This window comes from Salmo trutta, chromosome 30, assembly GCF_901001165.1.
Source record: "Salmo trutta chromosome 30, fSalTru1.1, whole genome shotgun sequence".
NCBI classification, from domain to species: domain Eukaryota; kingdom Metazoa; phylum Chordata; class Actinopteri; order Salmoniformes; family Salmonidae; genus Salmo; species Salmo trutta.
In genome coordinates this window covers 26,973,036-26,985,304 of record NC_042986.1, presented here as the reverse complement: position 1 = coordinate 26,985,304, position 12,269 = coordinate 26,973,036, and the positions used below count along the sequence as shown (strand labels likewise).

The 12,269-nt window shown below is 48.5% G+C and overlaps 1 protein-coding gene across 1 annotated transcript in view; it reads left to right on the top strand.

Moving 5' to 3' along the window:
• The window catches only part of LOC115168387 (bone morphogenetic protein 7-like), a 52,831-nt gene that overhangs the window by 27,788 nt on the left and 12,774 nt on the right, over positions 1-12,269 (top strand). Inside the window, exons 2-3 of the mRNA XM_029723605.1 lie at positions 10,580-10,772; positions 11,789-11,937. Of these exons, the coding sequence (XP_029579465.1) occupies positions 10,580-10,772; positions 11,789-11,937 (342 nt within the window). The remainder of the gene's footprint in view (positions 1-10,579; positions 10,773-11,788; positions 11,938-12,269) is intronic.

The window sequence follows — 12,269 nt, the reverse complement described above, 5'->3', positions numbered from 1 at the left end:
GTCTTGGGTCACCAGGCCCTGATCACAACTGAAAAGGGGAGAGGAAGAGAGGGAGGGAAGGAGGGGTAAATTAGATCAAACTGGAGTGCTCTAATCCAACTAAGAGACAAGTGACTCCCTATAGGCTCTGCTGCTTTACCAGTGTTAAACTGTTTAAAAAACGTACTCACATCAGTCTCGGCGAGAGATATGACCCTGTCCTCCGGATCAGCAGGGGCCTTTATGCAGTGTTCTATTTTGTTTTTGTCGAAGTTTGCATAAAAGGCATTGAGTTCGTCTTGTAGAGAGACGTCATTGAGCAGATGAAGGCTAGGGCTTCCTTTGTAGTCCATAATGAACTGTAGCCCCTGCCGCATGCGTTGAGCGTTGGAGCCGGTATAGTATAATAGGATTCCACCTTTGATTGATGGCTCTGTGGAGGTTGTGGCGGGACTTCATGTACGCATTCGTGTCCTCAGACGTAGCCTCGGGGTTGGCTGCGATAGCCCTGTGAGCTGTAGCCCTGTGTTAATCCAGGGCTTTTGATTGGGGAAGTAGTGAACCTTTACTGTGGGGACGACGTCGGTGATGCATTTCCTTATGAAACCGGTGACAGATGTGGTTAGCTCGTCGATGCTATCAGCAGAGTCCCAGAGAATATTCCAGTCAGCGCTAGCAAGCCAGTCCTGCGGCATAGCCTTTGCTTTGGTAGACTATTTTTCTACGGAACGTGTCACGGGTACATCCTGTTTGAATTTTGGCTGCAGGATTATACACTCTTAGAAAAAAGGGTTCCGAAAGGGTTCTTGGCTGATCCCACAGCAGCACCATTTTTGTTTCCAGGTAGAACCCTTTTTGTTTCCATGTATAACCCTTTTGAGTTCCATGTAGAACCCTTTGTGGAAAGGGTTCTACATGGAACCCATAAGGGTGTTACCTGGAGCCAAAAGGGTTCTACCTGGAACTAAAACGGGTTCTTCAAAGAGTTCTCCTATGAGGACAGCTGAAGAACCCTTTTAGGTTCTAGAAAGCACCGTTTTTTTCAGTGTAGAGTCAAGATCTGATTTGCCTTCAGGGGGACAAAATCAAATCAAATCTAATTGTATTTGTCGCATGCGACGAATAACAGGTGTAGACTTTACAGTGAAATGCTTACTTACAAGCCCTTATCCAAAAATGCAGTTTTAAGATGCATGAAGTGAAAAATAGATTTAAATGACTAAAAATAACAAATAGTTAAAGAGCAGCAGTAAAATAACAGTAGCGAGGGCACCGGTTAGTCAAGGTAATTGAGGTAATATGTAGGTAGAGTTAAAGTGCTAATAACCAGAGAGTAGCAGCAGCATAAAATAGGGGGGATGCAAATAGGCTGGGTAGCCATTTGATTAGTAGAGAGAACAGTCTGTGACTAGGGTGGCTGGAGTCTTTGACAATTTTTAGGGCTTTCCTCTGACACCGCCTGTTATAGAGGTCCTGGATGACAGGAAGCTTGGCCCCAGTGATGTACTGGGCTGTTCGCACTACCCTCTGTAGTGTCCTGCGGTCGGAGTCTGAGCAGTTGCCATACCAGGCAGTGATGCAACCAGTCAGGATGCGCTCGATGGTGCAGCTGTAGACATTTTTTAGAATATTAGGACCCATGCCAAATCTTTTCAGTCTCCTGGGGAGAATAGACTTTGCATGCCCTCTTCACGACTGTCTTGGTGTGTGTGTACCATGATAGTTTGTTGGTGATGTGAACACAAAGGAACTTGAAGCTCTAAACCTCGGTCCTCCTTTTCCTGTAGTCCACAATCAAATCCTTTATCTTGATCACGTTGAGGGAGAGGTTGTTATCCTGGCACCACATGGCCAAGTCTCTGACCTCCTCCCTATAGGCTGTCTCATCGTTGTTGGTGATCAGGCCTACCACTATTGTTTCGTCGGCAAACTTAATGATGTTGTTGGAGTCATGCCTGGCCATGCAGTCATGGGTGAACAAGGACAACAGGAGGGGACTTAGCACGCACCCCTGAGGGGCCCCCGTGTTGAGGATCAGTGTGGCAGATGTGTTGTTACCTACCCTTACCCACTGGGGGCAGCCCGTCAGGAAGTCCAGGATCCAGTTGCAGAGGGAGATGTTTAGTCCCAGGGTCCTTAGCTTAGTGATGAGCTTTGAGGGCACTATGGTGTGAATGCTGAGCTGTAGTCAATGAATAGCATTCTCACGTAGGTGTTCCTTTTGTCCAGGTGGGAAAGGGCAGTGTGGAGTGCAATAGAGATTGCATCATCTGTGGATCTGTTGGGGCGGTATGCAAATTGGAGTGGGTCTAGGGTTTCTGGGATAATGATGTTGATGTGAGCCATGACCAGCCTTTCAAAGCACTTCATGGCTGCAGACGTGAGTGCTATGGGTCGGTAGTCATTTAGGTAGGTTACCTTAGTGTTATTGGGCACAGGGACTATGGTGGTCTGCTTGAAACATGTTGGTTTTACAGACTCAGTCAGGGACATGTTGAAAATGTCAGTGAAGACACATGCCAGTTGGTGAGCGCATGCTCGGAGTAGACGTCCTGGTAATCTGTCTGGCCCCGCGGGCTTGTGAATGTTGACCTGTTTAAAGGTCTTACTCACATCGGCTACGGAGAGCGTGATCACACAGTTGTACGGAACAGCTGATGCTCTCATGCATGCTTCGGTGTTGCTTGCCTCAAAGCGAGCATAGAAGTAATTTAGCTCGTTTGGTAGGCTCACGGCTGTGCGAGCCGGTGTAGGACGATTCAATCTTAGTCCTGTATTGACGTTTTGCCTGTTTGATGGTCCGACTGAGGGCATAGCAGGATTTCTTATTAGTGTCCGGGTATCAGTCTGGTGTTTTCTGTAATGACCTTAGTGATCACTGTTTTACAGCCTGTGTTCGTAATGGCTGCTCAGTGAAACGACCTGTCCTGATTTGTCATAGACGCTTGCTAAAAAACTTTAATGAGCAAGCCTGTCACGTTCTGACCTGTAAAGGTGTTATTTGTTAGTGTTTAGTATGGTCAGGACGTGGCAGGGGGGTATTTTGTTTATATGTTTCGGGGATGCTTAGTCTATGTGTATAGACAAGGGGTGTTTGTTTAGAGTGGTCTAGAGTTTTGGTATATGTTTTATGTTAGGGCATTTTCTATGTTTATTCTAGTCACTCTGTTTCTATGTTTGTTTTGTAATTGGGGCCTTCAATTGGAGGCAGCTGTTTATCGTTGCTTCTGATTGAAGGTCCTATAATTAGGGGTTTGTTTGTATTGTGGATTGTGGGTAGTTGTATTCTGTTTTGTGTTCTTCACCTGACAGAACTGTTAGTGTCGTTTTTCGTAATTGTATACGTGTTTCATTTTGTTTCACCTTCTTCAATATTAAAAATAAGATGAGTATACACTTCCCTGTTGCGTCTTGGTCCTCCACACACGACACTCGTTACAAAGCCTTCCTTCATGAACTGGCTTCTGTAAAATGGTATAGAAACAGCTTGATCCACACTGTCGAAGACGCTTGGACCTCCTTTTTTTAATATTTTCATTGGTATTGTTAACAAACAAGCCCCCATAAAGAAAATGAGAATTAACAACAGGTTCAGCCCTTGGTTCGACTGTAATCTCACAGAGTTTCTCCACCACAAGAATTGCATTTGGCGAATGGCTCGGCACACGCATACTCACGCTGACTAGCTCTCGTTCAGGCAAATGAGTAATAAGTGCACTCAGGCTATCCGGAAGGCCAAAGTTAATTACTTTAAGGAGCAGTTCTCTCTCTGGGGGTCTAACCCCAAGAAGTACTTAATGTCCCTTAAAGTTGATGATGTGGTTGTTACTGACAAGAAGCAGATGGCTGAGCCCTTTAATCACCACTTCATTAAGTCAGGATTCCTATTCGACTCAGCCATGCCATCTTGCCCGTCCGACATTTCCTCATCTCCCACCCCTTCTAATGCTACTATCCCCCGATGCTTCTCCATCTTTTTGCCCTGCCCCGCTACAAAGTTTATCCCTGCAGGCAGTCACTGAGTCTGAGGTGCTAAAGGAGCTCCTGAAACTTGACCCCCAAAAAACATCTGGGTCAGATGGTTTAGACCCTTTCTTCTTTAAGGTTGCTGCCCCTATCATCGCCAAGCCTATCTCCGACCTTTTTAACATGTTTCTCCTTTCTGGGGAGGTTCCCATTGCTTGGAAGGCAGCCACGGTCCGTCCTTTATTTAAACGTGGAGATAAGCTGATCCCAACTGTTATAGGCCTATAGGCCCTGTTTATCAAAAGTGTTGGAAAAACTTGTCAATAATCAACTGACTGGCTTTCTTGATGTCTATAGTATTGTCTCTGGTATGAAATCTGGTTTCCACTCAGGTTATGGATGTGTCACTGCAACCTTTAAGGTCCTCAATGATGTCACCATTGCCATTGATTCTAAGCAATGTTGTGCTGCTATTTTTATTGACTTGGCCAAAGCTTTTGGTACCGGACCATTCCATTCTTGTTTGCCGGCTAAGGAGTATTGGTGTCTCTGAGGGGTCTTTGGCCTGGTTTTCTAACTACCTCTATCAAAGAGTGCAGTGTATAAAGTCAGAAAAGCTGCTGTCTTAGCCACTGCCTGTCACCAAGGGAGTACCCCAAGGCTCAATCCTAGGCCCCACGCTCTTCTCAATTTACATCAGCAACATAACTCAGGCAGTAGGAAGCTCTCATCTATTTATATGCAGATGATACAGTCTTACAGTGAGGGAAAAAAGTATTTGATCCCCTGCTGATTTTGTACGCTTGCCCACTGACAAAGAAATGATCATAATTTTAATGGTAGGTTTATTGGAAAAAAATCCAGAATAACTCATAAAAAATGTTATAAAATGATTTGCATTTTAATGAGGGAAATAAGTATTCGACCCCTCTGCAAAACATGACTTAGTACTTGGTGGCAAAACCCTTGTTGGCAATCACAGAGGTCAGACGTTTCTTGTAGTTGGCCACCAGGTTTGCACACATCTCAGGAGGGATTTTGTCCTACTCCTCTTTGCAGATCTTCTCCAAGTCATTAAGGTTCCAAACATATATAATCTTCTTAACCCATCCAGTGCCTAAATGACAGCATAAGTTTCAAGTATCGTGCTAGCTAGTCTTGGGGGTTAGCCTGGGAGAAGTTAAAGGAGAGACATATGGGACGAAAGTAACATAATGTAAACTGATGATCTGGAATAAAATAGAAAAACGTTTAAGCACAGGCCATTGTCTCCTCTAGTTCATATTGCTTTTATAAAATTAGCAAAATATCAACAAGTAACTGAATGTTTGAAAATTATATATGACCTCATTAGAATTATGCCTTAATCAATTGGCTTGATGGATGAGCTTCTCACATAAGCTTTTGTCGACAGGTTAGTGGTTAAAAAAATCAAACTTTATAATTCTGGGGGTCAATTACATTATCTCAAGCCATGGAAATATGATAAGCATGATGAGTTTTCCGTTTTGGAAGAGAATAAAGTGTCACGGTTGTCGTCGGTGAATGAGGACCAAAATGCGGCAGGTACGTGTATGCTCATTTTGACTTTTATTTAATTATCAAAAGAACACTCCAAAACAACAAAACACGAAAGCGAACGAACAACAAACAGTCTGGTAAAGCCTAGGGCTGAACACAGAACAATCACCCACAACATCAAACACAAACACACCCTCATATATGGGACTCTCAATCAAAGGCAGATAGACAACACCTGCCTTCAACTGAGAGTCCCAACCCCAATTAACCAGACATAGAAACAGACATACTAGACTAGACATAGAATACCAGAACACCAAACAGTACCCAAAAACCCCGGAATACTCAAACCAAATGCCCTTTAACAAAAACACACCACCCCGAACCACATAAAACAAATACCCTCTGTCACGTCCTGACCAAACTACAATACTAATTAACCCTATACTGGCCAGGACGTGACAGTACCCCCCCCTTAAAGGTGCTACCCCAGAAGCACCTTAACAAAAAATAACCCCAAGCAACACCAAAAGAAAAATTCCCCTTTTTTAATGGGAGGGAAGGGAGGGTGGCTGCCGTCAACGACGGCACTGTGCTACACCCCCCCTCCCCAACCCACCTATTTCTGGAGGTGGCTCCGGCTCAGGCCGTTCCAGGCTGTCTGGGCAGTCTGGCAGCTCGGGACAGTCTGGGCAGTCTGGCAGCTCGGGACAGTCTGGGCAGTCTGGCAGCTCGGGACAGTCTGGGCAGTCTGGCAGCTCGGGGCAGTCTGGCAGTCTGGCAGCTCGGGGCAGTCTGGCAGCTCGGGGCAGTCTGGCAGCTCGGGGCAGTCTGGCAGCTCGGGGCAGTCTGGCAGCTCGGGGCAGTCTGAGCAGTCTGGCCACTCCGGCAGTTCAGGGCAGTCTGGCCACTCCGGCAGTTCAGGGCAGTCTGGCCACTCCTGCAGTTCAGGGCAGTCTGGCCACTCCTGCAGTTCAGGGCAGTCTGGCCACTCCTGCAGTTCAGGGCAGTCTGGCCACTCCGGCAGTTCAGGGCAGTCTGGCCACTCCGGCAGTTCAGGGCAGTCTGGCCACTCCGGCGACTGTTGACTGGCGGGCAGCTCCGACGACTGTTGACTGACGGGCAGCTCCGACGACTGTTGACTGGCGGGCAGCTCCGACGACTGTGACTGGCGGGCAGCTCCGACGACTGTTGACTGGCGGGCAGCTCCGACGACTGTTGACTGGCGGGGCAGCTCCGACGACTGTTGACTGGCGGGCAGCTCCGACGACTGTTGACTGGCGGGCAGCTCCGACGACTGTTGACTGGCGGGCAGCTCCGACGACTGTTGACTGGCGGGCAGCTCCGACGACTGTTGACTGGCGGGCAGCTCCGACGACTGTTGACTGGCGAGGCTGGGTTTACGCACTTTCAGTTTAGTGCGGGGAGCGGGAACAGGACGAGTCGGACTGGGTTGACGCACTTCCGGGTCCGCACGAGAGACAGGAGCTGGAAACCCAGGGCTATGGAGGCGCACAGCCGGTCTAGATCTTACCTCCTGCACAACCCGCCTTGGCTGGATGGAACTAGTAGCCCTGTACGAGCGGAGTGCTCGTACAGGGCAGACTGGGCTGTGCAGGGGCCTGATGGTAGCCGTGCGTAGAGTGGGAGTTGGGTAGCCTGGTCCTCGGAGGCGTACCGGCGACCAGATGCGCTGCGCAGGCATCCTCCTACCAGGCTGGATGCCCGCTCTATCACGGCACCTGCGAGGGGCTGGAATAACTCGCACCGGACTGTGCGTGCGTATGGGTGAGATAGTGCGCTTCTCAGCGAAACATAGCGCTCTCCACCCCATACGCTCCTCCATATAACCACGGGTAGCTGGCTTCCGGCTCTTCCTTCGCCTAGCCAAACTACCCGTGTGCCCCCCCAAAAAAATTTCTTGGGGGTGCCTCTCGTGCTTCTCCCTCAGCGCGTCTCTGGCCTCGTACCATCGCCTCTCCGCCTTGGCTGCCTCTATTTCCCACTGCGGGCGGCGATACTCCCCAGCCTGATGCCAAGGTCCGGCCCCGTCCAGAATTTCCTCCCAAGTCCACTTCTCCCGCCAGTCCAACTCGAACGCCGTCTGCTCCTTCCTCTGCTGCTTGGTCCTTTGGTGGTGGGTGATTCTGTCACGGTTGTCGTCGGTGAATGAGGACCAAAATGCGGCAGGTACGTGTATGCTCATTTTGACTTTTATTTAATTATCAAAAGAACACTCCAAAACAACAAAACACGAACGCGAACGAACAACAAACAGTCTGGTAAAGCCTAGGGCTGAACACAGAACAATCACCCACAACATCAAACACAAACACACCCTCATATATGGGACTCTCAATCAAAGGCAGATAGACAACACCTGCCTTCAACTGAGAGTCCCAACCCCAATTAACCAGACATAGAAACAGACATACTAGACTAGACATAGAATACCAGAACACCAAACAGTACCCAAAAACCCCGGAATACTCAATACTCATGCGTCAACATTGCGATGTTGACGCATGGTTCATTTTCATAAATGTCGAACCAATAGCATTCATTATTATTCAAGTCGACATCAACATGAAATTATTGGTGATAGTACATTTGTTGAAAGTAACGAGTATTACAAACCGGAAACATGGAGATAAGACAGATGTTGCCTGAAAATTGGCACGGAGGTACACAAAGAGCCCAGGGCAGACGAGTCGAAGTTGAAGCCGGAATTGAGGTTAGTAACTGCCGATCTGATGTTCAGAAGTTCTTGTCGATCATAGGAAATGAAAGCAGTTACATTTAGTGCAAAGAAAAATTAAGATAAATGCCAAAATAATCACAAAATGGATACATTGGGTCAGAGCAAGACAGCAGCCATACAGCACCATCTTTAGTACGTGAGTGCGTATCTATGCGCACACTCCAACAGTCAAACAGGAGGTGCTTATATTTGTCCTGTGTCACAACCTGTACAAGTGTGAGGTGTGAAATATATCTTTTTTTGCATATGCCAACTCCCCCTGAGACACCCTCGGAGAGTGGGGTCACAGCCAGGGATCAGCCATTGTTGACGGCAAACCTGGAGCAATTAGGGTTAAGTGCCTTTCTCAAGGGCAGATCGACAGATTTTGTAACCTTGTCTGCTCGGGGATTCAAACTAGCAACCTTCAGTTACTGTGTGTGTGTGTGTGTGTGTGTGTGTCTGTGCGCCACCTCATGAGATCCAGAGAGGAGGAGAGACAAGTCTCCCACGGGGGACCAGTACGGGGAAAAAATGTATGAAATGTATGCATTCACTACTGTAAGTCGCTCTGTATAAGAGCATCTGCTAAATGACTAAAATGTAAATGTGAGGAGAGGAGAGACAAGTCTCTTGGGTTCAGGGAGGAGGAGAGGAGAGACGAATATCTTGGGTTCAGAGAGGAGGAGAGGAGAGATGAGTTTCTAGGTGTTCAGAGAGGAGGAGAGGAGTGACGAGTTTCTGGTGTTCAGAGAGGAGGAGAGGAGAGACGAGTCTCTGGGATTCAGAGAGGAGGAGAGGAGAGACTAGTCTCTGGGATTCAGAGAGGAGGAGAGGGGAGACTAGTCTCTGGTGTTCAGAGAGGAGGAGAGGAGAGACGAGTCTCTTGTGTTCAGAGAGGAGGTTCGGAGAGACGAGTCTCTGGGATTCAGAGAGGAGGAGAGGAGAGACTAGTCCCTGGGGTTCAGAGAGGAGGGGAGAGACTCGTTTCTGGGGTTCAGAGAGGAGGGGAGAGACTAGTCTCTAGGGTTCAGGGAGGAGGAGAGGAGAGACTCGTTTCTGGGGTTCAGAGAGGAGGGGAGAGACTAGTCTCTGGGGTTCAGGGAGGAGGAGAGGAGAGACTCGTTTCTGGGGTTCAGAGAGGAGGGGAGAGACTAGTCTCTGGGGTTCAGAGAGGAGGGGAGAGACTAGTCTCTGGGGTTCAGAGAGGAGGGGAGAGACTCGTTTCTGGGGTTCAGAGAGGAGGGGAGAGACTAGTCTCTGGGGTTCAGAGAGGAGGGGAGAGACTAGTTTCTGGGGTTCAGAGAGGACGAGAGGAGAGACTCGTCTCTGTGGTTCAGGGAGGATGAGAGGAGAGACGAGTCTCTGGGGTTCAGGGAGGATGAGAGGAGAGACTAGTTTCTGGGGTTCAGAGAGGAGGAGAGGAGAGACTAGTCTCTGGGATTCAGAGAGGAGGAGAGTAGAGACTAGTCTCTGTGGTTCAGAGAGGAGGAGAGACTAGTCTCTGGGGTTCAGGGAGGATGAGAGGAGAGACTAGTCTCTGGGGTTCAGAGAGGATGAGAGGAGAGACTAGTCTCTGGGGTTCAGAGAGGATGAGAGGAGAGACTAGTCTCTGGGGTTCAGGGAGGAGGAGAGGAGAGACTAGTCTCTGGGGTTCAGAGAGGAGGAGAGGAGAGACTAGTCTCTGGGGTTCAGAGAGGAGGAGAGGAGAGACTAGTCTCTGGGGTTCAGAGAGGAGGGGAGAGACTAGTCTCTGGGGTTCAGAGAGGATGAGAGGAGAGACTAGTCTCTGGGGTTCAGGGAGGATTAGAGGAGAGACTAGTTTCTGGGGTTCAGGGAGGAGGAGAGGAGAGACTAGTCTCTGGGGTTCAGAGAGGAGGAGGGGAGAGACGAGTCTCTGTGGTTCAGAGAGGAGGAGAGGAGAGACTAGTCTCTGGGGTTCAGAGAGGAGAGGAGAGACTAGTCTCTGGGGTTCAGGGAGGAGAGGAGAGACTAGTCTCTGGGGTTCAGAGAGGAGAGGAGAGACTAGTCTCTGGGGTTCAGAGAGGAGAGGAGAGACTAGTCTCTGGGGTTCAGGGAGGATGAGAGGAGAGACTAGTCTCTGGGGTTCAGAGAGGAGGGGAGAGACTCGTTTCTGGGGTTCAGAGAGGAGAGGAGAGACGAGTCTCTGTGGTTCAGGGAGGATGAGAGGAGAGACTAGTCTCTGGGGTTCAGGGAGGATGAGAGGAGAGACTAGTCTCTGGGGTTCAGAGAAGAGGAGAGACTAGTCTCTGTGGTTCAGAGAAGAGGAGAGAGTTTGTGTGTGTGTGCACGTGCATGCGTGTGTTTGTGGTGTTCTGTCTGTCTGATCCTTTGTGTGTTTTTGTGTTCCAGTGGAGCACGATAAGGAGTTTCTCTCGGTCCGGCGGCACCACAGAGAGTTTCGTTTCGACCTATCACGTATCCCCGATGGGGAAGCGGTCACCGCTGCAGAGTTCCGCATCTATAAGGACTTCATCCACGAGCGCTTTGAGAATGAGACCTTCCGCATCAGTGTCTACCAGGTGCTGAAGGAACACAACGACAGGTGAGGGATAGTGTGTGTGTGTGTGTGTGTGTGTGTGTGTGTGTGTGTGTCAGTATGTTTTAGGGTTCTCCTCTGTTATGTCACACAGCAACAGGTTGTGTTCCCTCACTTCTATTCTCCCACCATTGTTTTCAAAGATCAGTGAGTATATCCAGTCTTTCCCACAGCCATGTGGAAGGTGTGTATAACCTATGCTGTGTAAAGGGCCAGGTCTCTGACCCCTCCTAAAGTCTTCTGCTGCCTGCACAGCTCTAGGGGGAACAACACATGTATCCCTCTGCCAGGGAAGTGTGTGTGAAGCAGAGCACTATGACACACTATCTAACCTGTCAGTAGACCAACACTGGCCTGGGAGGAATGATGGACACTGGAGGAACAAGGGATAGAATATCAGAAAGGAAAAGAGGAGAAAAGAGAAAAACATTCCACTTTAGAACAATGATTTTTAGTTGGACAAGGATTCTTTCTCTATGCTTCTTTCTCTCTCCTTTGTTCTCTTTCTTTCTTTCTTTCTCTCTCTCTCTCTCTCTTTCTCTCTCTTGCTGTATCCTTCTTTCTCTCTCTACCTCTCTCTCTCTCTGGCTCTTTCTCTATTTCACTCCCTTAATTCCAGTGTGTGATGGACAGTGTGTTCAGTATGAATGGAACAGTCGTTTATAAAGTCATTATTGTCAATTATGGAAATGAAGTGTTCCCCTGGACCTCACCATCTGGAGCCTTCCCTCTCTTCCTCGCATTCTCTTTCTCTATTGCCCTGATCTCGCTCCCTTACTTGTTCTACTCCTCAGCTCCACACTTTTTGCACATATTATCTAAGTATGCAGGCTTGTGTGTGTGTGTGTGTATTTGTCTGTATCTGTTTGTATCTGTGTGTGTGTGTCTGTGTTTCTTTGCGTATGTTTGCATGTTGGGGTCCCATGTGGGTCTGGTTGTGTATGTGTGTGTGTTTGTGTTTGTCTCCGTGTTTGTGTGAATGTTTACTCATGCATGCACGTGTGTGTGTGTATCTCCTCCAGGGAGTCGGACCTGTTTCTGTTGGACTCGCGGGTCATCTGGGCGGCTGAGGAGGGCTGGCTGGTGATTGATGTGACATTGACCAGTAACCACTGGGTTCTGAATCCTGGACGCAACCTGGGCCTGCAGCTGGCTCTGGAGAGCACCGCGGGTAAGCAGAGGGCCTTTGAACCAGGTCTAGAACCCAGAGGGAGCTCTCTAAACCAGAACTTCTATATGAGAGGTCAAACCCTATAAGAACCTGGACCCATAACCAAATAGCTTATTAGAGTATGAGTACTGATCTAGGACCAGCTCATCCCTTTCCATATAATCTTATTAATTAGGATCTAAATTATGTATATGGGCCCTGGCCTGGATTCATGTAAGAACAGGAGACAGCATAAGCAGTATGACCTCAGTGCATAGCAATGGCACATTCTCTACCAGCACACAATACAGAGAGAACACACTGGTAGAGGGATAATACAAGCCCTCATTATT